This window comes from Cavia porcellus, unplaced genomic scaffold (genome assembly GCF_034190915.1).
Source record: "Cavia porcellus strain 051 isolate PalLab524CR breed Dunkin Hartley unplaced genomic scaffold, mCavPor4.1 scaffold_22, whole genome shotgun sequence".
Classification (NCBI taxonomy): domain Eukaryota; kingdom Metazoa; phylum Chordata; class Mammalia; order Rodentia; family Caviidae; genus Cavia; species Cavia porcellus.
In genome coordinates, this window is record NW_026947505.1 from 21,303,833 (window position 1) to 21,330,102 (window position 26,270).

At 36.8% G+C, this 26,270-nt stretch overlaps 1 protein-coding gene across 6 annotated transcripts in view; it reads left to right on the forward strand.

Moving 5' to 3' along the window:
- Esr1 (estrogen receptor 1) overlaps positions 1 to 26,270 on the forward strand; it is a 357,099-nt gene that overhangs the window by 199,668 nt on the left and 131,161 nt on the right. For all 6 annotated transcript variants that reach the window (XM_003468423.3, XM_063233327.1, XM_063233328.1 and 3 more), the window contains one exon: positions 17,089 to 17,424. In XM_003468423.3, coding sequence (XP_003468471.2) covers positions 17,089 to 17,424 — 336 coding nt within the window. The remainder of the gene's footprint in view (positions 1 to 17,088; positions 17,425 to 26,270) is intronic.

A 26,270-nucleotide genomic window follows, 5' to 3' on the forward strand; every position in this document is an offset into this window, starting at 1 on the left:
AATTACCTAATTCATAGTTACTATGATTATTTTAAACACAGTTATTAGATAGGTTTATTAATACTTCTAAAATTATTTGCTTTAGCTTATTCTGTCTCTGCCAATCCTTCATACTTTATGTAAATATAAATTTCTGACTTATGGATTATTTTCCTTCTTCTTAAAGATATTTTAACATTTTATACAAGTGATGAATTCCTTCAGTTTTTTTTCTGAATTTTTATCTTTCTTCTTCACGTTTAAAGGATAATTTTCCTGGACTTTGAATTCTAAATTGGTCACTTTTCTGTCATCATTTTATACGTATCAACAGATTACTCTTTTCATGTATGCATGGTTTCTGAAGAGAAATCTGATATATTCTTATCTTATTCTCTACAGTTAGATGTTCTCTCTCTTCTAGCTCTTTGTCTATCTGCAAGCAGTTTTATATACTGAAGTAGAGCTATGCTTGATTTGGGTGCCTCTATTCCCTTTGCTGTTCTCTGAGTTTCCTATACCTACAGAGTGATACCTGTTATTAATTTTGGAGCTTTCTTAGTCTATTACCTCAGCTATTCCTTCTTTTTCTTTTGATTTTTCTATTAGTATTCCGATTATACCTATGTTATACCTTTTGACTTTATTCTTTTGAACTTAATTTGGGGTATTTTTACTGACTTACATTCCACCTCACTGATTCTTTCTATGGGCAGGTCAAACCTACTGATAAACCATCAAAGACATTCACTTATTTTTCAGTGTTGGTACATTTCTAGCATTTATTTTTTATTTTTTCCCTTAGGACTTACATCTTCCACATTTTATTACACATCTGTTCTTCTATGTTGTCTGCTTTTCCCACTAATCACAATGACTTATAAATTTCCCTTTCCTGACATTTTTCTTCCAATTCATCAACACACCTTGTTTCATTTGAAAATATACCCTAAACTCTGGTAGTTTTTATCTTCTTTTCTATCACCTCAATATAAGCTGCTGTCCTCTGTCACCTAGTGAACTGTAATGCCTTTCTAACTTGTCAGTGTCACTCTTGGCTTTAAGTTCTGCCCAAATGTGTCGGAATAGTATTTTAAAACTAAACACACTACCATGTCACTCCTGGGCTAAAAAATGATGGCTTCTCACTACCCTCAGAGTAACAGTCACGGACCTCTACTTGGTCTACATACATATCAGGGTGACCCCAGAGCCTACTTCTTCCTTGCAGAGAATTCCTAACCTCTGACCTTCCTAGCTATGCCTTGAATCCTCTGGCTGCTTTTCCTTCTCAGTGTGGGCATTTTGCTGGTCATTCTGATAGCAGAAACAGCTGTTCTATTCATTTTGCACTGGTCTCTGTACCTCAGAGAAAAACTCCCTGTTCTAAATACCCTCTCTTTCCCTTTCTACTTTGTTTTTCCTCCTGTCACAATTCCATGACATTATTTATTTGCTTAATGTCTATCTGTCTCACAAAAATAAGAGTATTTTGATGGTAGGGACGTTGTCTTTGTACGCCACGGGAGTACTCGGCTGTCAATACTTTTTGTTGTACGAATGAATGACTACAATTAAGACTGATTTAAAGTGATCCATTTATATGAATATGTATACCCGTGTGATATATGACAGTCTTCCAAACCATGGAGGCTCTTTTACTATGCTCAACTGGTTGTAGCAGCTTCAAAAAATCAAGGCAAAGATGATTTTGAGAGCTATTTGGTCAGAGATAGATGTTAATTTTTGACCACCTGCTTCATTTGGGGAAGAATAATCTAAATACATCTGATTGTCAAACACCATGATCTACTGATAGGCAAATAATTTGCATAAATAAAAATATGAATTGAAAATCAAGGAAATAATTTTAAAAATTTTGTAGACTAGAATTTATATAACCTAGACTCTTGGATAAAAAGATAATATTCATTGATTATAGGATCATGATTATAACTCTAAATCAGTAAAATCAGTAAAAGCTCTGACCTATCTAATAGTGTGCTTTTTAGGGTTTCTAAGGCCTCAAAAGTAAACACTGAAACAGAATGGAAACCACTTATTTTGTTGATCACTAATGCTTATTGTTCACCAATTAGTTTACCAAGAGGTAGCAGTGGTACAGTATTTAAGAGTCTGTGCTATTGTGTTCAAACCCCAGGTCTATGTCTCAGTTTTATTGGTTATAGAAAGAGATATTATAATCCATACCTTGCAATACAACTTTGAAAATGAAATTATGGAATTTAAGTCCAAGCTGAGATAAGCACCTGCTTATAGGAAGCATTTAATAAATTCTTAGGCCACAGAGTTAATGGGAAGACTGAAAAACAGGTTTGCGAATCAGGTGATACAAAGAAAAGTGTGGAGCGCACTCCTGTGCCTATGAAGCAGTCTTTGGAGCAGGCTAACATATGTCCTGCCTCCACTCTTGGGCACTGGAGTCACGAGAAGGCAGCAGACTGAACTGTCCTGTGTCCTAGCCATGAAGTCTCAGGGCAAGCATGCTGTGGATGGCATCAAGCCACCTTCTTTCATCCTACAGTCTACAGCTACAGAAAACAGGAGTTTTCCTTTTGGTTTTTTGAAGTGAAAAGCAAGATCTAGAGTCATTCAGCTCATATACTAGGAAACTTGACAAATGTTAGAAGACAATTAAGATGCCAGGAAACCAAGAACTAACCAATATCTATTACAACAATTAGCTAGTGAAATTATATCTTTCAATAATGTGTGAACAATGTCCCATAAACAACAGCTTATAATAGTTTGGAATGAGCAACAAAATGGTACAGATCATCCATTAGTCTCTGGTTTGTTTACATTCTGTAACCTTAGGTGTTCTATAATAACTCTGGACTTGTAGAAAATTGAAGATCCTTTGGGATTTTTTCAAACTTTAATTTCATTCAGTCATGCCGTGCTGTGCCTTTATGTAACACGAACCAGGAAGACTTTTCCAACTTGCTTTGGAAACCCACTCCTACCCAGGTGATAAATCATCCCAAGAATGAAGGGAGAGTTGAATTTGGACAATGAAACTTAAATGAAGCTTAACGAGTGCATGTCCCTGGAGGGATAACTTTTTCTAGGGTCAAGAGCTTGTGTTGCCTCCATAAATTTCACTATGAAGGGCCTGAGACAGCCTTGTCTCCTGTTCATCATACTCTAGATCAGCTAGGATAATCAGATAAATGAGAATGGAAATGTTCTCATGGTAGCAAGTGGGAAAGGCATGAACTGCAGTTTGAAAGCAATGAATCAGTGTTAGGAAATGGAGAGAGCAAGCTAAGGGTATGAGACTCTTGAACTTGGCACTTGCGAGACGAATTAGATCAGGGTGAAGAGAAAAGTTTGTTCTTACTGAAAATAACCTTTAGTTCATCTCTTCTCAACTTTTTAAAACTGGACTTGAGATCCTTTTGTTTATTATACTTTACAGAGGAGGAAAAGGAAATCCTAATAGGACTCATGTTGAAAAACCTTGAGAAGAAGAAATGGGAGACTTCAAACTGGTAGTTTGTTGATAGAGACAAGATGAAAATAAGTGATTTTATTAAAATTAGTGATCAGGACAACACTGACATCAAGCCAAGATGGAGTAACAGATACTAGATTACCTTCCTAACAGAAACATAAAACAAAGAATAAAAACTAACAAAATATATGACAAAAGAACTGTTTTTAAACACTGAGTATCAACCAGTACAGGACAGTGTCTTTAGAAAAAAGAAAAATTGAGGTGAACCTTGTGATCACTTTAACTTCCTGCCTACAAGGAAGTCCCAAGGCACAGCAAAGGAAGAGGGGCATGGGTGCAGCTTAATAGAAAAAGTAGCCCAGTGCGTAGCACAGGGAATAAAAGCTATTACGGCAGAGACAGGTGAGCCATGAGATTGGAGTTGGGTCTAAGACTAATTTTGGATGAGATGGGACTTTAAGGTTTTGAAACTGAATGAAGAAAACACATACAGAACAAGATGGTGATATTGGAATGAGATACAAGTCTAGTTTTTTTTTTTTTTTTTTTTTTTTTTTTTTTTTTTTTTTAGTAAAAGCTTTGTAGGGGAGAACATTGCAGATAGATAACAGCAGCTATGGAGACTCTCTGAGATAGCCAGCTTAGATTTCAGGAATGTCACAGTGTGGGGAGTCCTAAGTGGGGGAGATATACCCTGCCGACCCAGGAATGAACTAAGCTGAGAGAAACCAACTGGAAATGCAATCCCAGTGCTACGATTGGAACAGTTAAAGTCTCAGTGCCGAGATGGAACCCGTGCCTCTGGAAACCGTGACTTGAATTTCCTGCCACTGCTGCTGTATCTGAATCGGCACAGCAGGGAGAGAGACACGAAAGCTCTGAGAGCGGGAATTGATGAACTGAATTGAGAGCAGAGCTGGTGGCGAACCCTGCATCGACCTGTGGTGAGTGAGAGGAATGGGGACCCTTCCATAGACTTGGAGGCTACAACAGAGGACATTCTGGGAACGAGCAGACTAGCTGGAACAGGACACTGCAGTGACTTCAGTCACATATTCCCCTCTCAAGCGGGATTGGTGGGGAGCACTTGAACTGGGTGATGCCACAGACTAAGACCCAGTAGGCTACCCCAAACCAGGTCCCTGCGCCTGGCAGTGCACCCTAATGCAGTGAAGCCTCCAGCAGGTTGACTGACCTGGAGGGGTGGGCCCAGCATAGGCTGCCCAGGTCTGTGTCTCCCTAGTACACTGCCATGGGTGGGAACACCTCGCCGGTGTGATTCAAACAAACTGTAACTGACAAAGAAAGAAACTGGGCCTCTTATATAAGTTTGTATGGAAGGAACAAAAAGTGTGGGAAGAGGGAATAACAAGAAAGGGTCCTCAGTCCCCAATCCTGAGAACACTGATCCAGGAAAGGTAAATGCAAAGAAGAATGAGGACAGAAAACATGCAATATCCGGCACAGCACCAATAGACATAAAGCAATATCTCTGGGACCTCATAGACGAGTTCAAAAGTGAAGTATTTAACCAAATAAAGCAAGATATAAGTAGAATAGTCAAAGAAATGCTAAGCACCTCCCAAGAAAAAAATCCACCATCCATTCCCAGATGGTGGAATGGAAGAACAGAAAAAAAGGGGAGAATTGTTTGATGGAGAAAATAGAGAAAAGGTAGAATACATGAAGCAGGTTCAAAGAGATTACCAGGAAACTAAAAACTCTATTGAAAGCTGGCATAACAGCTTGAAAGAAACTAAGGATAGATTATCTGAACTGGAGGACAGATTTTTAATGTGGGAGCATGAAAGGAAAAACTTCTTAAAAATAACAAGGAAACAAGCAGTAACAAAACAAAGGCTAGAAGATGATAAGAGGATCTATAACTTAAGAATTAATAATGTAAAGGAAGAAGCAGGGATACAAACAAATGAACTGCAAAGGCTATTCACAGAAATGGTCAAGAAAAACTTCTCTAATATGGGAAAAGGTAAAGATACTCAGATCTATGAGGCATATAGGACCCTAGCCACCTACAACCCAAACAGAACTACACCCAGGCATATAATAATCAAAATTCCAGAAATCCAATATAAGTACAGAATATTAAAAGCTGTCAGAGACAAGAAATAGATCACTTACAAGGGAATAACCATCAGAATTACAGCAGACTTCTCAGCACAAACCATCAAATCATGAAGAGTGTGAGGCAAAATAATTCAAGTTTTGAAAGACAATAACCTCCAGCCAAGATTGATATATCCTGCACAACTGTCCCTAGAAATTAATGGAGAAACAAGGTGCTTCCAGGATAAAGAGGAACTAGGGGAATTTGCAACCACCAATTCAACACAACAGAGAATACTGCAGGACATTCTAAAAGAGAAAAATACCAAGATTCCAGAAACAGTGGCAGAGAGACCACAATGAATGGAGCAGGAAGTGAAATGAAGAAGACAAACTGACAACTAATGACAGAAAAAGAGCTCAACAGAAATGAGGCAGAGAAGGTTGGATGGTGGGAACAGCTATTTTGGAGAAAACAAGACATCATAATAGCTAGTACTGATTTAATATCATCCGGTTTTGAAGTCCCATCAAGCTTTTGTTCTTCTGTCTTCATTAGTCTTAACATGTTGTATCTTATTGGATTTTATTATATATGATAATATAAACAAAAACTTTTATAGACAAGGAGATAATACAGAAACCATTGTTCATTTTCTGTTAGTTGGTTCTAAATACACTGTAATACTGTCATTCTCTTGAATGGTTTTACATTGTCTTGATATGTTTGATGCTACAGTATACACAGTTATACTCAAAGATTTCAAGGAAAGAGACACTGTGGTAACTACTTTTATGTCAGGATATCTTGTGGTGAAACACTATTTTGCTTAAATGGTTATGTTCTGACCTGTGCTGTTTTGTTGTTATGTCCTCTTTTATCTCAATCTCCTTTTTTATTATTTATTATTTTTTTAATTAAGGGAAAAATTAAATAAAAATAGAAGAATATATTATAGTAACCCACTTCGATTTCCTATTAACTTGATTTGAAGCCCTGTATTGCTCTCACCATCTTGTTTTGACTGATTTTCCTCTATTCTGTTTTGCTTGATAGTACCAAGTTTGAGAGCATAGGCAACAACTGTGAAGACAATAAGATTCACTATGATGCCCATTCTGGTTTGACTATTATCTTCTTTTGAAGTCCTGTAATGTCTGCAATGTTTTGGTTTTATTGGTTCTGTTCTTTACTGTTTTGTTCAATTTTATTATAACTGATGATATAGGCAATTCTTTTTAAGACAGCAAGAGACATTATGGTAACCACTGTTGATCACCTTGTATTCTATTTTTACATTATGTACTATGTCCATCCTTTTGATTTGACTGACTGTTTTTTTATGTTACATTTGGTTTTATTCTCTTCAAAAAAAATTAATAAGAACTGTGGGAGTAATAAAACCCGAAATGTGTAATTGTCATTTTTAAAAAAGAGAGGAAAAGAAAGTACTCTAAAGGATATAACTGCATGTAAATTTAAGCATATAAGATAGACAATCATAGTACTGAGTTTTTGTTGGATCATTGAACAGAACTGTTTGCAGTCTCACTGTTTGAATGTCCACTTTATATGCTTTAATTTTCTAACTTGAACAACTATTTCTAAGATGACAATATCTAATCTATTAACTAGTGATTTCCTACTGTTTATTTTTTTTTGAAATTTTGTAAAACTTGTACCCTTTTTCTGTTTTTTTCTCTTTTTTCCTTAAATAAAATAAAATAAAATAAAGCTTTGTGGAGAGAGCTTTCAAAGATAGCTTTGAAGGGTATTTTGGAGTATTTGTGGAAATCTATGAATTTTAATTTAGAGTTTTGTTTTATCAGTAGTTCAATGTCTTTTAAAATTAAAAATAATTTATATTACATGTAAATATAGCTGATATATGCCATAATATATGTTTATATATATTATCCCCCATGAAGCTGCCCAGTCTTTAGAGTTAGTTAAGCAATTCTTGATGACAGCCAAGGTACTCATTGATGGATTTAGACAAACATTAACTTGATGAACCTTTGTACAGCAGAGATTAGCCAGTCATGAGTTAGCTGGACTGAAGGGTAGGATGAAGGTCAGCAAGGTAACAAGTGACAAGGCTTGAAGAGATGAGCTGGAATGATGTGTTACTGAGCTTTGTGTTATGTTTATAAAATATTTGAGATAGTAAACTTAAAGAGAGAAAAGGAATTTTTTGGCTTATTGTTTCAGAGGTTTCAGTCCATGGATATTTGGCTCTTTCTCTGGGCCTCTGGTGAGGCAGTTCATTATGGTGGAAGCTCGTGGCAAAGGGAACTGCTAACCTTACTGCAAGTAGGAAGCAAAGATATAGGAAGTAGCCATGGTTTCAAGGACGTATCCCCAGTAATGTTACGTCCTCCCAGTAGGCCCAACTTCTGAGAAATTTCAACCAGTGACTTAATCTTCCTCCTGTTAGGTCCTACTTCTTGGACATTCTAACTCTTGCCAATGGTACCACAGGCTGGCAACCAGGTCTTCAGCACATGGGCCTTTGGAGGACATTCATCTAACCACAGCAGAAGGTGGCAGTATACAGAAGGTGTTATGCTTTGTGTCTAGATGTCCCCCTAAAGCCTGATGCAGTTGTCGGAACAGGCTTCTAGAATGCATAACTGACGCATGGTCTAATGCTGGGATTACAGGTGTGAGATATGCCTACATACAATGTAAGGGAGAAAAAGGGTCATTTGTGCATGCTCCTCCCTTTTGCTCTTTTCTGCCACCATGAACTGTTGCCTTCTGCCATGTGCCACTCTGCCTTGGAGCCAGCTGATTACAGACTGAAACCTCACTAAGAACCAAATAAACTTTTCCTTCCTTTATTTTGGGTGTCAGATATTTTGTCTCAGCAGTGAGAGAAAAGTAACCAAAGCAGAAGTGAAGGGACTAAAACAAGAATTATGTGAAGAAATTCTTGTTAGGTCGTGGTGATTCTTTAGATGTGAAAGGAAGAAAAGAAAGAATGTTAAGAAGTTTTGAAGTGAATAATTCTCAGGTCCTAGACATTATATGTGGCAATGTTTTATTAATAATTTGTAATTATATAACAAAGATATAGCATAATCTAATGTTTTTATAAGGACATTACACCAATACTGTAATACTGCTGTATAGTTAGACGTACCTTAGTTTAAGTCCTCTGTCACCCTTGAGATGACCTTGTACACAATAGTTAACCTAAGCTTCTTTCTTACTGTACTCATCCTGAGTATGGCAGAAAAATCTTCATGAAGAAATTTTTTAAGTTCTCATCTTTATTTCATTTTTTTATTTGTGAGTTCTTCTGTTTTCTCCAGCATGTTGAATTTGAAAAGATTTTAGTGTACATCTTTGCCTGGCTTTTTAAGACCTTGTGAGTAATGTGAAATTATTGAGAAACAAAAGAAAAGTGATTATGCAATGTTCAAACTATTTAGTAATATAATGAAGTAGTTTCAGGAAACTGGAAAATAACTTTACTGGTATTATATTACTTTTTTGGTACAGGCATAAGTTATGAAGAGGCTAAAAGATAATTTCAATAAAAGAACATTTAAAAATAGAATGCATTAGAAGCAAATAATCCAGTGCATTCTATCATTAATGAATATTCAGATAGTACAGTATGTTAAATTTTCCTGAGGTTCCATGACCAAACTGAAGATTTTAACAACTAAAAAAGAATTATTAATTAAACTCTAAAATGATTAGAAGTAGTCTTTTGAAATTACTTAGGCATTTGACTCATTAGGAGGGATCTTTTTATTTTAGAACCAAAATATCTACTGTTTAAGTAGTTGACATATGTGTAGGCCTTTTCTTCTTCTAGGACTCAGCCCAGACAGGGTCTCTAAACTTACACCTGAAACTGGGCAACCTTCAAAGAAATTCCTCAGAGCTGCCTTCCCTAGACAGCACCCTAAGCAAACATTCTCTCCCTTTCATTCTAATTCCAATTTCCAGCATGATTAGCTTACTCAGTTCCCTGAAATTAGTATCACTCAAGGCAGAAAAGAATCACTTAAATCCACAGTAAGTGTTATTATGTAGATTCTATATTTGGTCTCTCTCAATCTTTATATCAATGTGATGAAGACAGAGTTGCCTTACCTCAGGGAGATAAAATACTAATCACTGCACAACTTAAGAGCTAATGATGAATGCATATTATTGTACTTAGTCCATAAGCTCAAGTATTCTGAAGATGATATTCTAATGTACTAAATGGCTATTTGGGACATCTTGTTTTCTTTATTTAGTGCTATAATCAAGATACTTTTTACAACAAACACACTTCTTGACTCTCCATAGCTGCTCATCAAATTTGCTGCTCATTTTACAGTTAAATCAGTTTTTAGAAATAAAATTTTATTTCTGCTTAAGAGCTGGTAATTTAGTCTTTTGGACCTTTCCCTGGAAAATCAAAACAAGGCAGACAAAAGAGGGTTACTATGTGGCTTCTCTACAAATAATTCTGGAAAATATCTTGCAAAGGATCAGAAAATGAGTTTTTAGTTTTATCATTAGATTTTTTTTTTTTTTAGTTTTGTTAGTCAACACTGGTTTGTTCATATATTTTAGTTTTTGTGGTTTAGTTTTGGAAAAATATATGCATTGAGGAATTTGTTCATTTTTCCTAGATTACCAAGCATTTTGGAAACAGTTGTCTAAACTAATATGTAATGATCCTTTTCATTTCTGTGGTGTGAGTTGATATCTATCGTTTCATCTCTGATTTTGAGTCTTTTTTTCATCTATAGGAAAGTCTGTCTTTGTTTCTTTTCCAAAAAAACAAATCTTTATTTTGAGTTTTACATTGTTTTAATATCTATTTATTTCATTTATTTTTGCCCTGCTTTTAAAATTTCTGTTTCTCTATTAATTTTTTCTTTTTTTTTTCATGTGTTTTAGTTTTTCAAGGTACAGCAATAGGGCATTTACTTGAGATCTTTCTGCTTTTTTGATAGAAGACTGAGGTACAGGCTAATACTCCCAGTATAAATTTTCAACACAATATTATCAAACCAAATTTGACATCACACTAAACAAAGTTGTCTATAATGATTGCATGGGATTCACTCCAGGACTATAAGAATGGTTCAACATATGTAAATCAAGAAACTTTTTTTTAGTACAGCTTTTGTTACATCTGCGAGGTTTTGATGTGTTGTTTCTATCATTTGGAAATGGTAGTTTCAAAATTTTAGATTTCCTTCTTGATTTTCTTTTTATTGATTGTTCAGGAGTATGTTGTTTAATTTCCATGTACTAGTTGAGTTTTCAAAGTTTTTCCTGTTATTGATTTCTATTACATTGTGTTAAAGAAAGATAATTGTATGCTTTCAAGTTTTAAAAACATCATTGACATGTTGGCCTACCATGTGATCTATCTAAGCCTGTTCCTTATCCTGCTGAGAGGAATGCATATTCTACAGCTGTTAGATGAAATGTTTTTAGGTTCAGTTGGTCTGTAATGCAATTTAACTCTTCTGTTTCTTTGTTGATATTTTATTTGGATGAGTTTTCTTCTCCATAAAGTGAAATGTTCAAGTACTCTACTATTAATTCCTTGTAGTTCATGTCTACCTTTAGGACTCTTAATGTTTGCCTCATATATTTCTATGCTCTGATACTTGGTGCATATATATTTATAATTGCTATTTCTTCTTTCATCATTTTACAATCACCTCCTATGTCTATCATTTTCATTTGAAGTCTATTTTATGTGGTGCAGGTATGGCTATGTTTGCTTTCTTTCGGATTCCATTTGCATAGAATATCTCTTCTCACCCCTTTATTTTCAATCTATGCATATAATTAGAACTGAAATGAGTTTCCTATAGGCATTATACAGTTCTGTCTGTATTTCAATCTATTCAGTCACTCTTTCATTTAACTGGAGAGTTTAATCTGTTTGCTTTTTAAAAAATTTTATTTAAAGAAAAACTAAGCAAAACAGAAAATAGGTAGAAATAATACATACGTTCAGAGAAAAAATGAACAGTAAGAAATCACTAGTTGATGTTTACATATTATCATTTTACAAATCGTTGTTCAAGGTACAAGAGTGGAATATGTAAAGTGGGAATTCAAACAGCGAGACTGCAAACAGTTCTGTTCAACTGTCCAACAGAAACTTAGTAACATGGTTGTCAATCCTATACACTTAAACATACATGCAGTTATCCATATCTTCATTTATGTTTAGATTAAACAAACTAAAGCAGGTTAAAATCATGCTGAACAAATAATAATAGTATTGCTGGATTTCACATCATGGCACTCTGTGATCAGCACTGAGTACTGTGGTGCCTTTTTAAAAAATTTAATTTAAAGAAAGACTAAACAAAACTGAAAATGAGTAGAAATAATACATAATTTCAAAGAAAAAATAAATAGTAAAAAATCACTAGTTGGTGATTACAGATTGTCTTCTTACAAAGTTATACCAGATACTAAAGTGGAGTATATAAAGTGGGGATTTAAACAGTGAGATTGCAACCAGTTCTGTTCAACTATTGAACAAAAACTTAGAAATATGGTTATCAATCCTATACGCTTAAATATACATGTAGTTATCCATATCTCCAATTATGTTGAGATTGAATAAACCCAAGCAGTCTAATATCACTCTGAACAAAGAATAATAAAATATATCAGTACATAAGAGTATTAATAAAAATACAACTTTGTATATAGTATAGAATTTCAAAAACCAGCAGTTATCAAACCAGAATGTATATCATAGAGTCTTGTCATCTTCAGTGTAGTTGCCTATCCTCTCAGAATTGATACTATCAATCATTATCAGTTTTGAATAAAATCTTCTCTGCCTCATTTCTGTTATGCTCTTGTTTGCCATCAGTTATTTGCTTATCTTCTTCATTTTGTGTTCTGCTTCCATCATTGAGGCCTCTCTGCCACTGTTCCTGGAATCCTAGTACTTTTCTCTCTCTCTAGAATGCCCTGCTGTATTCTCTGTAGACTTGGATTGGTGGTTGCAAATTTCCCAAGTTCTTCTTTGTCTTGGAAGCATCTTGTTTCTCCATTAATTTCTAGTGACAGTTTATCAGGGTATATCAATCTGGGCTGGAGGTTATTTTCTTTCAGGGCTTGGAATATTTTGCTCCAGGCTCTTCTTGAATTTTTGTGTTGAGAAGTCTGCCGTTATTCTGATGAGCATTCTTCTATCGGTTATCTGTTTCCCGTCTGTAATAGCTTTTAATATTTTGTTCTTATATTGAATGTCTTGGATCTTAATTATTATATGCCTGAGTGTAGCTCTGTTTTGGTTGTAGGTGGCTGGAGTTCTGTACGCCTCATATATCAGAATATCATTTCCTTTTCCTATGTTTGGGAAGTTTTCCTTAGTTATTTCTGTGAATAACCTTTGTAGTTCCTTTGTTTGTACCCCAGCTTCTTCATTCACATTCTTTATTCTCAAGTTATAGATCCTCTTGTCATCTTCTAGCCCTTGTATTGTTACTGCTTGTTTCCTTGTTATTTTTAAAAAGTTTTCCCTTTCATATTCCCACATTGCAAAATTGTCCTCCAGTTTGGATAATCTATCCTTAGTTTCTTTCAAGCTGATTTGCCATCTTTCCATAGAGTTTTTAATTTCCTGGTGATCTCTTTGAATCTGCTTCATGTATTCTATATATTTTTATATTCTTCATCAAATGGTTCTCCCCTGTGTTTGAGTTCCTCCCTTCTTCCATCTGTGTCTGCTTGAGGGGTGCTTAGTATCTCTTTAATTAATTTTCTTATATTTTGCTTTATTTGGCTAAATATTTCACTTTTGAACTTGTCTATGAGGTCCCGAACATATCTCTTTATGTCCACTGGCACTGTGTCTGATATTGCATGTTTGCTGTTCTGGTTCTCCTTTGTATTTACCTGTCCTGTGTCAATGTTCTCAGGGTTGGGACCTGGGGACTTTTTGTTGTTTCTTCCTCTTCCCATCTTTTTGCTTCTTCCAGGAGTTTCCAGTTTCTTTCTTTGTTGGTTACAATTCTTCTGAAGCACACTGGCTAGATGACCCTTCCCACTGCAGTGTGCTAGTGAGTTGCAGACAGGGACAGCATATGCTGACTCCTCCCCTCCAGATCAGTCAAGTGCTGTGGCCTGCACTGTATTAGTTTGAGTCACCTCCCCTCTCGGGTGGCAGCAGCTGGAGCATGGCGGCGGTGGTGGTGGACTTTGTGCCACCTCCCCTCTGGGTTGGTGGCCATGGCGAGGTCAGGGGCAGGGCAGCTGGTGGGCACCCAGTCACTCCCGGGCCAGCAGTGACAGGTCTCACTGACCGCCTTGGAGGTGCCCCAGGCAGCCGCTTGAGTGCGGCTGTGCGGAGGTCAATCTGTTTGCTTTTAAGGTTAAGTTAGATCTTACTATTGCCATCTTGTTTTGGTATCATGTGTTTCTGCCTGGCACTGGGTCTTACTGTGGAGGGTGTGCAGTAATGACTTGTGCCTATCTCTTACCTGTTTTCCCATTGGATAGTAACTCTCCATATTGTTCTGCCTAGGGTTGTAGAAGGGATGGGGTTGGTAGTTGTGTGGCCCCCGTGACTACCTGAATGGTAGTGCACGATAGGAGCCCACAGTCCAATGAGACTTGTGCAGTGCAGGGACAATTCCAATACCCATGATGTTATGGTTTACTTGCTGTTGTCTCTTCATGGTCTGTGACCACTGCAACTGACTGAAAGCAATATGGGCCGATATACAAATCTGTCATACTGGGGCAAACTTAGATCCATGGACTTTGTCTGAGGCCAGTGGCCTGGAGGCATAGGCTGTAAGACTCTGCCAAGTACTAGGTTTCACTGTGGTGAGGTTGATTTTGGGATTTAGGTCAAACACCTGCACTTAGTTCCCTACCTCTCCCTCCAGCGGGAGATATCTGTCTTTTTGTGGTGCTGAGAGTTGAAAGTTTCTACGTTTTTCAATGTGTCATTTTTTTAATACTAGGAATCAAACTCAGGGCCTTATACTTGTTAGATAGGCACTCATCCCACTGAGCTATACCCCCAGTGCCTAATGTATCTTTTCTATTATTATGACAAAACCAGGTTCTATGACTCTCATGTTTTTTTTTTTTTTTAGCTCTTGAAAATACTCTCATGAATTAATAATTTTTCAAATTGGTATTTCTGTTGAGATTTTATCTCTGCAAGTCTTATTCCACTATTCTGTCCCATTTTTCAATTATTAAAAATATCCTTTTAATTTACTATTGAAAAAATGTTCATAGTGGAAATAATCCCTGATATTAATCATACTTCAATTCTATCCTTTTTATAATACTTGCTAAACATGAACACATAGTTGGTTCCAGGTTTGTCAAAGCCAACTTGTTCTGTGACTCATGAAAACTTAATCATAGCTTCTTGATACCAGACAAGTGATTTGGAATTTCTTATGATGATAGCATTTATACCATGAAAACTGGAAAATTCTGCAAATGAGTGCCTTTTTTGTGGAGGCAAAGTGAGAAAATATGGATGTAAAATTGAATAACTATTTATACTGACTTATTTTTTTAAAACTTTATTCTAAAGAGGGTAAAATTAAACAGAAAAAAACATAACGTAAGAAAACAATATTAGAGACAGAGATTTCAAGGCAAAACAATCAGAGATCCTCATTACCTATCATATTGTCTCTTGTTTTCTTTCATATAGTTGTCCATATCTTCACATACAGTAAATTTATACAAAACAACATAGTATAAAACTGATCAGAACAGGATGATGAAGGCATTTTACATCTTCAAGACCAGACAATAAGGAAGTCAACAATGGCTGTCATACTCGCTCTTTCTCTTCAAAATAGCTGCCCATACCTTCATGTATATTGAAATTAAACAAAACAAAACAGACTAAAATCACTCTGAACAAAGAATAATTGTTTGCTAAGAACAAAGAATAAAGTATTGCTAGATTTCACATCATGGTGCTATGGAATCAACACTGGTTACCTTAGTTTCTTTTTTTCTTCAAAGTAGTTGTTCATTTTATCAGGCATTATATAATCAGTTCTCATAAACTGTTTAGAAGTTCTATGCATGCATGAGTCTCTACATGTATATCTATCCTTTCTGTATGAGAGGGAAAAACAAATCAAAACAAGACAAAATAAAACAAGTTCCTAGAAAGACATGAAATGAAAAAGACATAAAATCAATAACCATCTACAGTGGTTACTATGATGTCTCTTGTTATCTTCAATAGAATTGTGTATATCATCAGGCATAGTGTAATTGAGCATAGCAGTACATAACAATATTAACAAAAATAAAACATTGGAGACATTATAAGACTTCAAAAGCAGATAATAGTCAAACCAGAGTGGGTACCCTAGTGAATCTTGTCATCTTCAGAGTATTTGTCTATACTCTCAGACTTGATACTGTCAATCAAACAGATTCAAATAAAATCAGTCAAGACAAAATGGCAATCTAATAAACCAGGTTTAAATAATATCAGTCATAATAAGACAGTGTAAGTTATACAGGGCTTCATATTAAGTTAATAGAAAATTAAGGATGGTTACTATAGTATATCTTCTGCTGTTTTTGGAATAGCTGTCTGTGCCCTCAGATCTAGTACAAGTAGACACACTGGAACAAAATATAATCAGACTGAGCAGAGTGATGAGAATAATGTAGATTTTAAATCCTGATACACTATTAACAATGCCCTCTGCCTCCCTTTTTTAGGCAATTCTTCCCCTTTCACTTTCACAGGGTGCACTGTACATTTGGGTCCCACTAACTCCTTTAGTATTTAGCTGAGGGGCAACCCACTATTTACTCAAGTGGTTGGGAACCTTTTCACCCCTGAGCTTGATCTTAAGTTGTGTTCCTTTACCTACAAAAGCTTCAAGGTTTTCCTTTATTATGGCTGAGTGGTTCTCCACTACACAAAAGTGTCATGTTTTTCCAATTATCTGAAGTTGCTGGATGAGCTGCCCCTATTTCTCTCTGGTTCCCTATTGATAGAACGTTGTTTTCTCACATCTGACTTTTGGTCCATAAGCCCTCCTTCAGGTTAATTGTACTTCCTATACAGAGCATCTTGATGTACCCTATATCCTGATCTACTCTGCCTGTGTTGCTTTTTGGTAGTGTATCAAGGCCATCTATGTTAGAGATTATAACCAACCTTCTCTGCCTCATTTCTGTTATGCTATTTTTCTGCCATTGGTTTTCTTCTTTTCTCCTTCATTATACTATCTGCCCCATTCATTGAGGCCTCTTTGCCACTGTTGCTGAAATCCTGGTATTTTTTTCTCTCTCACTCTAGAGTGTCTTTCAATATTTTTTGTAGGGTTGGATTGGTGGTCACAAGCTACTTATCAATCTGCCATCTTCTCTAAGTCTCCTCATGACTGCCTTTTTCTTTATTTCTTGGAAAGCCAGTTATTAAATGCTTATTAGTTTGCCTGTGTCCCTAAACATCTATATTAATAAAAGGAGGTCATTAGTTTTGTATTGAACCTTTGGATGAAAGTCAACATGAAAGAAACAGACTAATTGTTTATTCCCCCTACGTTTTCAGGTATACGGAAAGACCGAAGAGGAGGGAGAATGTTGAAATACAAGCGACAGAGAGACGATGAAGAAAGGAGGAATGAGATGGGGCCTTCTGGAGACATGAGAGGTTCTAATCTTTGGCCAAGCCCTCTTGTAATTAAGCACACCAAGAAGAACAGCCCCGCCTTGTCCTTGACAGCTGATCAGATGGTCAGTGCCTTGATGGATGCTGAGCCCCCCTTACTCTATTCTGAGTATGATGCTGTCAAACCCTTCAGCGAAGCTTCAATGATGGGCTTACTGACCAACCTGGCAGACAGGGAGCTGGTGCACATGATCAACTGGGCGAAGAGAGTACCAGGTAAGAAAGCTAAACTCAACTTTTAAGAGTCAATAACTTTGAGGAACCTGTTGTGATGTCATGGGGAGAAGCAGTGTGTGTGGGTGGGTAGGTGGGGGAACAATGCATTATTATCTAATTAATTTCAAGGTTATAAAAATTTGTTCATTTTCACTATCAATATGTTGTAATTTTCCTGGAATTCCAGAAATAACATTTTAAAATCAAAATCTAGAAGGCTAAAATCTTTGACTTGACATAACTCATTTTTAAAAATTTTATTTCCAAGAAGATTTGAAGTAGACACTGACACATATATTACATATTGTATGTATATAACATCAGAAGTGTTTGATACTAAGTAATTTACAAAAGGTTTTTAATTGAGGACTATTATTTAAACACCTTATTTATTAGTAAACAATTTTTTCTTATAAGGTCTTTTCTTTAAAAATCTTTACAAAGAAATGAACTAATAATAGGTTTACTTGTTGAATGTCGATCATTTCTCTAACTTACTTTAAACATACTATTTGAAGTGAAAGGGAAATACAATAGAAATAAATGAAAGCATCAGTCCTGAGAGGAACTGTTTTTTTTTTTTTTCCTTTTGTATTGGGAATTGAACTCAGGACCTTGTGCTTGCCAGGCAGGCCCTGTGCCACTGAGCTATATTCCCAGCCTTACAGAGAGATCACAGGAACTTATGGAAAGATCAGTGGTTGAAATGATACTTTGATTTCTCTGTTAATTTTCTCAAAAGTGGTGTTTTTTGTAAAATTGGATTGTTGCTCTTGTTCAGGGAGAGGAACTTTAACTCTTACAGAAACAAGATTTCTTCATGCCAGACTATTCATTATGCATACCCAAGAGCTTGTACTAAGATAAGAAAGAGGAAGTTAAATGTCTTTTGTGGACTTATTTATCAGATGAGTAATGGATTTAGAAAGAGAATTTTATATTTGGTTTCTTTCAGGAGATGAAATTATTACTGATGAAATATAGGATGTTTTCTTATAAAATTGAAAAATAACAAGGTTTATAATTACACTTTCAGGGTCACTGATAGGTTGGGCAAACAAGTGACTGACCTCAGAGCACTCACAGGTATTTGCATATATTAGCATAATAAATATCTGGTCATTTGAATAAGGAGCCAGCAGTCCTGTGATCCGGACATTTTCCAGGGTGTCTCTTCAGGTGATTTGGGTGCTGGAGACTGGGTTACATGGGAGCATGGAGATTAATAGGAAGATTTTGTTTTTTTAGGGTTCGTTGGTCCAACTGGCAAACAAAGACTCCTGGCCATCTTTGGAATTAAGAGTTTTATTGAGCACCTACATATGACATATAAATGGATACATTATGCATAAACTGGGATGTGGATATTATGGGGTACTAGGCTTTTCCTTTAACTTTATATTTGTTATTACCCTGTTTTTATACTTTGGGAAAATAAAAAAACAAATGTACAAAAAACTAATGACCAATTTCCTGACAGCCACTTCTTGGTTATGGATAACTTTTACTCTTCTACAAACATATATTTTCCTTTATGAAATTTTGGCAATATTAGTTTCAAGGCACTGTTAAACTCAAGAATGAAATTTTCATACTTATCAGTAGATTCCCACCATGACGTTTTTATATAAATAAAAATTTAAAGAGAATTTAAAACAACTGGAATTAAGTTTAAATACATTACCAGTCAATGGAGAATTCATGGCAATAAATCTGAATTTAGAAATAAAATGGAGACAGAAATTAAGGAAGGGAAAAATATTATGTCCATGTGCAATCTGTTAAATCCCTAAGTAGACAAATTTATGGTAATGAGCTATGCAGGAAAACTACTTTGCAACTTTGTTAATTCAGGAAACTTGAGTGACTCTGAGCTCCTTGCACCAAACTATATTTCATTAGTTCCTTTCATTACAGAAAAGACATATAAAGGTAAAAATGAAATTAGGTGTAATCATGTACCTCATGAAGATGTTTTTGTTAGCAACAGAGTGCATATGTGATGGTGGTTCTGTAGGATTGTGTTATCTTGTAATCAAAGAGCAACTGAATTCATGCATTTTGTGGTGTTCACAATAGGACAAAATCACTTAAGGATACATTTATCAGAACATATTCCTGTTGTTAAGTGACTTATGACTCTGTGAATGTGTGTGTGTGTATAGTACCACTGGAATCCAGCTGTTGTAAATCAAAGGCCTACTTGTCAGATCAAGCAGAATGAAATTCACTGATTTAAAAAGATTGAAAATGACAGAAGAAAAAGATCTTCTGGAAGCACTCTGAAGATGATTGTCAAGCTTTTCATTATCTTTTGAAAAGCTTTTATATATGCATATATCATATCATTTAAAAAAGAGCTCTCACTGACAATTGCATATAGATGTTATATTTATGCACTAATAATTTCAAAATAAGAATAACAATAATTTTTAAAAATATAAATACAAAATGTCATTAGTAAGTATAGCAAAAACATTTTTTTTTCTGCAGATACCTGGAACCTAAACTCAACTCTGTGATACAAAAACCTGTGTAGGACATTTGGCTTGTTCTCAGAATGGCTATTAATATAACAGAGACTGTGAATTGACTTCATTTTGAGTGATGAGTTTTAATAAGTATAATCAATACCTTGGGCTAGTTCATAGTTCTAGAATTTTTTTTTCATAAGAGAATGCTATCAGAATTTTCAAGTGTTGTTGATTGTAAGTTGACGTTTTCTTTGTCTTAACATCTGTTTTTGACTTGAAATCTCTTTTTATTATGAATCAAGATGTGAAGAGATGTAGAATAAAATACATCATAAAATGTGTCAGTCAAGTTCCAAACTATAAAGAATTTATGTTAGATCTGGCTAACAATGACTTCAAGAAATTAATGTTTTCCTTTTTCATTTAAAAACAATAGTATCAACAGTAATGGTAAAATCTACCTATAGAGCTGTGCAAAAAATGCTTTTTTAAAAATAGCATAATATCTGCACATGTCTAGCTATAGAGGTAGTTTATTGTTTGCAGTACATTTACTAATCTTTGATAGACACTTCATAGTCCATCCAACAATGGAGGTTTACATTTAAAGGAACCATATTATTAAATCTTCATTTACTATTATTCTACACAAAAAGAAACTAATCCATAAATGTATCATTATTTAGCTAGAGGTTAAAAGGAAAAAATACAACTTCAGAGTTGTTATATTTTTAAAATCAGCATCACATTCAGCTATATCCCTGAGTGCATTCTTCAGTTTAGTGTTGATGAAACATGTCTGATTTTTTCACCAGAGAGACAGCACCAACTGTCACTTGAATTTGGCACTGCTCTTGATCAGTGTGCTGGAAACATCGCCCTGGGCCAGAGTGTAAAGGACAAGTGGCTGTGGAGTGCAGTCCCACAGGAAACCTGTTGCCTTACCCACTTCCTCATTCTTTCAGTGGCAGTTTAGTGGTGTTTGTCTCCTCCCTTCCTGCCAGCTCTTTTCTCCTCAGTGCTGGAAGTGTCCTGAATCCCCCTCCCTCATTTTCTTTTGCTGTTCCCTCCTGGCTCATTTTTGGCTGATGTACCCATCAGCCAAAGATTCTGTTTTTTGGCATGTGCCTCCCCCCAGTCCCAAAATCAGGGTTCCAGAATTTTTGGTGTTGTCTTTAAGGGTGCTTGTTTTTCTGGGCTCAAGGCTGTTTTTGCTCCTGTATTGCTAAGGTATTCAGTGCTTAGCTTCTGTTACTCTGATATTCATTCACATCATTCAAATGTATAGATAAGCTGAGCTCAGAAAAGACTTGAATAAAGAACAAAAGAAAAAGGACTTTTGGAACTCCTAATGTTAAAAAATTCAAGCCCTGCCAAAATGCAATTTTCCCCCTCAGTTAGAACCACTCTTTAAGGCTGTGCTGTTCCTCTTTTTTACCTCTGTACAGAACCCACCTGCTGTGCTGTCAGTGTGGCAGCTGCCTTAGTGAGACTCCATACCCAGCCTTTCTTTTATACGGGGGAAAGAGGTGTGCTAAGGAGTGTGCACACTCAGACACTGGGAACTTTAACAGACTTCTAGTCAGTTTGCTTAGTGTCATTGAATAAGGACAAGAGGGCAAGGAGAGGGCACAATACCTCTGTCTGGAACTTGGAAGCATCTTCAAGGAACACAGTCTATTCTGGGAGATTCAAGGAACTTGGCAGGGCTACCTGATCCTCTGTTTCCCAACTATAATCAGACCTGTGGACTCTGCTCTCTGGCTGTGTGGTTAATCCTCAAAAGCATTGCTGTGACATGGCACAGCAATAAGGAACATGACAAAGAAGTATAGGTGACAACCTAGAGATGTGACAGATATGTGTGCTTAATGCAAGATTTGCTGTTTAGATTTTGCAACCATTGTACAATCAGGGCCTCGGCCCTTGGCCAGAATCAACCCAGCATGAATAGGGGCCACCCACTGGACTGTGGTTCTCAGTTTCCTCTGGAGTGCTTAGCCCTGCCCATCTTCCCTCTGCTCCTGCAAAAGCTCTGGGGGAAATGCAAGGAAAGCAGCTTGATTTTTCATGTAGGTGCAACTTGGAACCCCTATTCTTTTTTTTTTTTTTTTAATTTTTTTTTTTTTTTGTCTTTTTCATTTTTATCGGTACCGGGGATCGAACTCACGACCGCCTGCTTGCAAGGCAGGTGCTTATGCCGCTGAGCTAAACCCCCAGCCCCAGAACCCCTATTCTTTTCTGTCTTAAGATTACTTTACCAACATATTTTGGTCATCCAGTCCTCTGCAACAGATCCTTAGGGATCTGTTAGTGTGTCTCGGTAGGTCCCAGAATCTGCACGTTTATTTAAAGCACTATATGTGTGGGTTCTAGGTGTCCCCAGCCATATTATGGGGAGTGCTGGCCTTGTTTTTCCCACTGTCAAGGTACACTGCAAAGAGAATGTCAGCTTTCATTAACCCTTCTTGTGCTAAGATGATGTTACTGTTGAGGGGTGTCGTGGGCTGCACTGTGCTTTCTTAAAAAGATATGTTGAAATCTTCACCTCTTGGACCTCAGAGTGTGACTGTATTTGGAAATATAGTCTTTATAGAAGTAACCAGCAATCAAATGAGTTCAATTGTCTGGACCTGTGCTCATTATGACTAGTGCCCTTATTAAAGAGGAAATTTGACTAGAAATATGTAAATGAGGGAAGGCGGTTTGAAGAGGCCTGGAAAGAGATGGTTATGAGACTGGAATGATGCGTCTGCCAGCCAAGGATCACTTTTGTCAGTAATATCAGAGCCTGGAAGAGAGATGAGCACTCTCTCCTAAGACCTTCAGAGAGTGTGGCCCTGCCAAAACCCCGACTTGGGACTTCTAGCCTCCAGAATTGTGAGACAATATATTTTTGTTGTTTTTAAAAGCCACATTGCTTCAGATATTTTATATAGGATCCTAGGAAACTAGTGCAAAGCATATTAAAATATTCTGTATTTTTTGAGATGAAAAACGGAGTGCTTGCTGTGAAGAGGAACACAGCTTATCTAGTGTGGGCGTGGCTAATCACTGACTCCTGTGGATTCTCTTCCTGCTCACACAAGTGGTTTGCCTAACTTGGACTTTGAAGCTGACTCAGAGGTGTCAGAGTTCCATGCTTCTATCTGATAAATATCTTGTAAAAGATTTTAAGCAGCAGAAGGGTGTTTTTGGCTCTCATAACTTCCCTTTTTTAATTTATATTTTTAAGCCATTTGAATTTATCCTGGGAAAAAGAGTGACGTAGGGCTCTCCTGTTGCTCTCACACAAGAGGCTGCCTGGTTGCTTTGATTCTGTGCAGAGACAGTGCCCCACAGATGTATTTTAAAGACTTAAATAGTTGATCTTCTGAGTTTAAGAGCTTTGTTAAGTTTTTCTTTCAAAATTTTGAAGAGCTTTTAAAGATCAAAGACTTGATCATTAACCTATGTGTGGTTATTTTTCTAAATTCTGAAATAAAGAAGAAGAAAATAAATGATCTAATCAGAATTATGCATTTTGATTAATTTATATTAACTGAATATATAATGTGACTTATCTGTACTATGAGCAAATAGTTAGTAACTTCCCTTTCAGTCTGTAAATTAAGAACAAAAATGCATGAGACTTGAGCCATTCAGGCATGACCAATGCTGATGAGGTGGTCAGGAAATTCACTGACTTTTCAGCTTTAAAAGGATGTCGAAACTGTTTCCCAAGGCAGAAAAGAAAGGATGTCCTAGGCTTGCCTTCTACTGCAGTCCAAAACTGTAAGAAATAAACCTTTCTTTTCCCAACTTTGAGCATTAGGTATTTTGTCTCAGCGATGAGTAAAATGTAACTACGACACACACTGGGTACCTGATACCAAGCTAGTTGTTTTCCGATTTCTGCCTCAGAAAACTCCTTTGTTTTCCCCCATCCTCTTCAGTCTTCCAGGACCTGTATTCTCCTTCTGATCCATCTTGCATTCCTCTTGCATGAGGTGGGTTTCTCTTCACTGTGCACTGCCTGGTCTTTCTCAGTAATGTCTCTGGATTCATGCTTCTTCATCATTTACTCACTGGTTTGGTTATATCCTATTTTTTCCCAAACCAAATTAATATACTGTTGTAGTCAGGGGTTGTACACAGAGAACAATTCAGGTCAGGACATGGAATTTATAATATTTTTATAATGGTCACCGGAAGTTAACACAGGAGAATGCAGGAAATCTATCCGCAACACCAACGACATAGATTATTTAAGTCAAGAGCCTAAACCCCACGGCAATGTCCCACATGAGTCCAGATAAAAACCCAGAGCTCAGGACAACGCCTCCACGAGTCCAACTGGAAGTCCAGAGCCCACAAGAAGGACTCACGCCAGTCTCTTTTACGGATTCGTGCCAGGAAGACCCACGGGTCAGCGGTGGAAGCCAGAAAGTCTATGCCAGCAGGATGAGGGAGCTGTGCTAGTGGGATGAGGGTTCTACACTGGAGCTGAGAAGTCACACTCACAACAAAGAGCAAGGCTGTCCTGAAAGGAACCACAGCTGTCCTCAGCGACATGGAGGCCCCGAGCTCCTCCGACGACAAGCACAGTCGGGAACGTGCCAGGAAGCAGCGTGACGAGTTCACCCTGGAGGCCAGGCAGCACATGTCTTCCCCTCCGGAGCCAGGAAGCAATGCTCGATGTGAAGACCCAAGCTTCTCCAGGAGAACCAACAGCTCAGACAGCAACTTGTAGGAGAACTAACAATGCCTCTATAACGCCTCAATCCCTCTCCAACAGCTCTCCTCTCCACCTATTTATCCTGGCAGCCCTCCTCAGGTGGAGCATCTTCTCTCAAGGCATGCTGATGTAATCCAGCTGGCGTTAAGTTGACCACTAGTTATCAAACCATAACATATACTATCTTGACAACTGATCTTTTCATGTTCCAGCCTCTCTTCCCTTCCATTTATCTTAGTTAGTGTGGCCAAAATAGTTTTGGTAAGTCATCACTGTAATCCATACTTCCTGCATGGATTTTTCTGGGGCCATTATAACAAAGCATTACAAACAACGTGGCTTGTAAGCAGCAGAAATGTTTTCCCTAACATTCTAGGGGTTAGGAATTTGAAATCAAGGGGGTGAGTAGGGCTGGAGTCAGATATGGACCGTCTGGAGAGTAAGTGTCTGGTGGCAGCTGGAAATCTTTGGTGTTCCTTGCCTCCCAACTGCACCTCTCTAATCTTGGCCACTATGGTGACATCATCCAGTTCTCTCTGTGTGTCTGTGTCCAAATTTCCCTCTTGTAAGGACATCATACATATTAGATTAGGTCAGACATCATTTCGACTGGATTACATCTGCAAAGATCTTATTCCCATGTAAGTTGACATTCAGAGGTTTCAGGTGAACATGAATTTTAGGGCTACAATTATTCCACTAAAGGTTTGGCATTGGGGCCTTGTTATGTATGTAGTAATTACTTTAACAGATAAATGATAATACCATATAAAGTTTAAAATGTATAATTAAATTATGCAGTAAGATGCCTAACCCTAGGTTAACATTTTTTTTAGACAGGCCCTTGGGAATGGGCATTTGTAGAAAGGTTCTCTTATTTGCTTTGTACTATCCAACATGGTCTGCTTAACTGAAGCAATCTCATGGACCCATCCTTTAGCCTCACCAGGCTCCTCTTCACACAGTGTGCTCATTTTATTTTCCTTTTGTTTGACTCTCTGTATCCCCACTCCTCTATTTTAAATTGATGTTCATTTTCCCTTAAAGAAACACTGATTTCTACTTACTTTCTGAAACTGAAAATTACTGTAATAGTATAAATTCACTTGTAACTTCCTTGCTATGGGATGGAGGTAAGTCAGTCTCAGTGATATGTCAGTCTTCTTTAGGAGTTAATGACCAGAGAGCTACAAAATGAAAAAAAAAAAAAAAAAAAAAGGCATTGGCCATAAGGAGACTTAAGCAAGTAAAGTTATAGAAAATAGTGGTTAGGCTGGAAGTAATGACATAGTGGAGTACAATTAAAAAGAAAATAATTTACTTATTTTGTACCGGGAATCAAACTTAGAACCTCACACTTGCCAGGCAGGCGCTTATGCCACTGAGCTAAATCCCCAACCAATAATTGACCTATTTCCAGTAATCAGTGTCTTTCCAGAGAAAGCTCACTAAAGGGATTTAAAATTCATTTCATACCACTTTTATACTATTGTTCTCCTTCACAAGAAACACAGGACTCTAATGTGTATAAGTCTTTCCATTAGACTACAATGTAAAAATCACTTTGTTCTTGACACAATTACTACCTTTTCCACTCACCACACCCCTGCCTGTCAAGTACTCATGTTAAGCACTTTATTGCCAGTATGAAAATT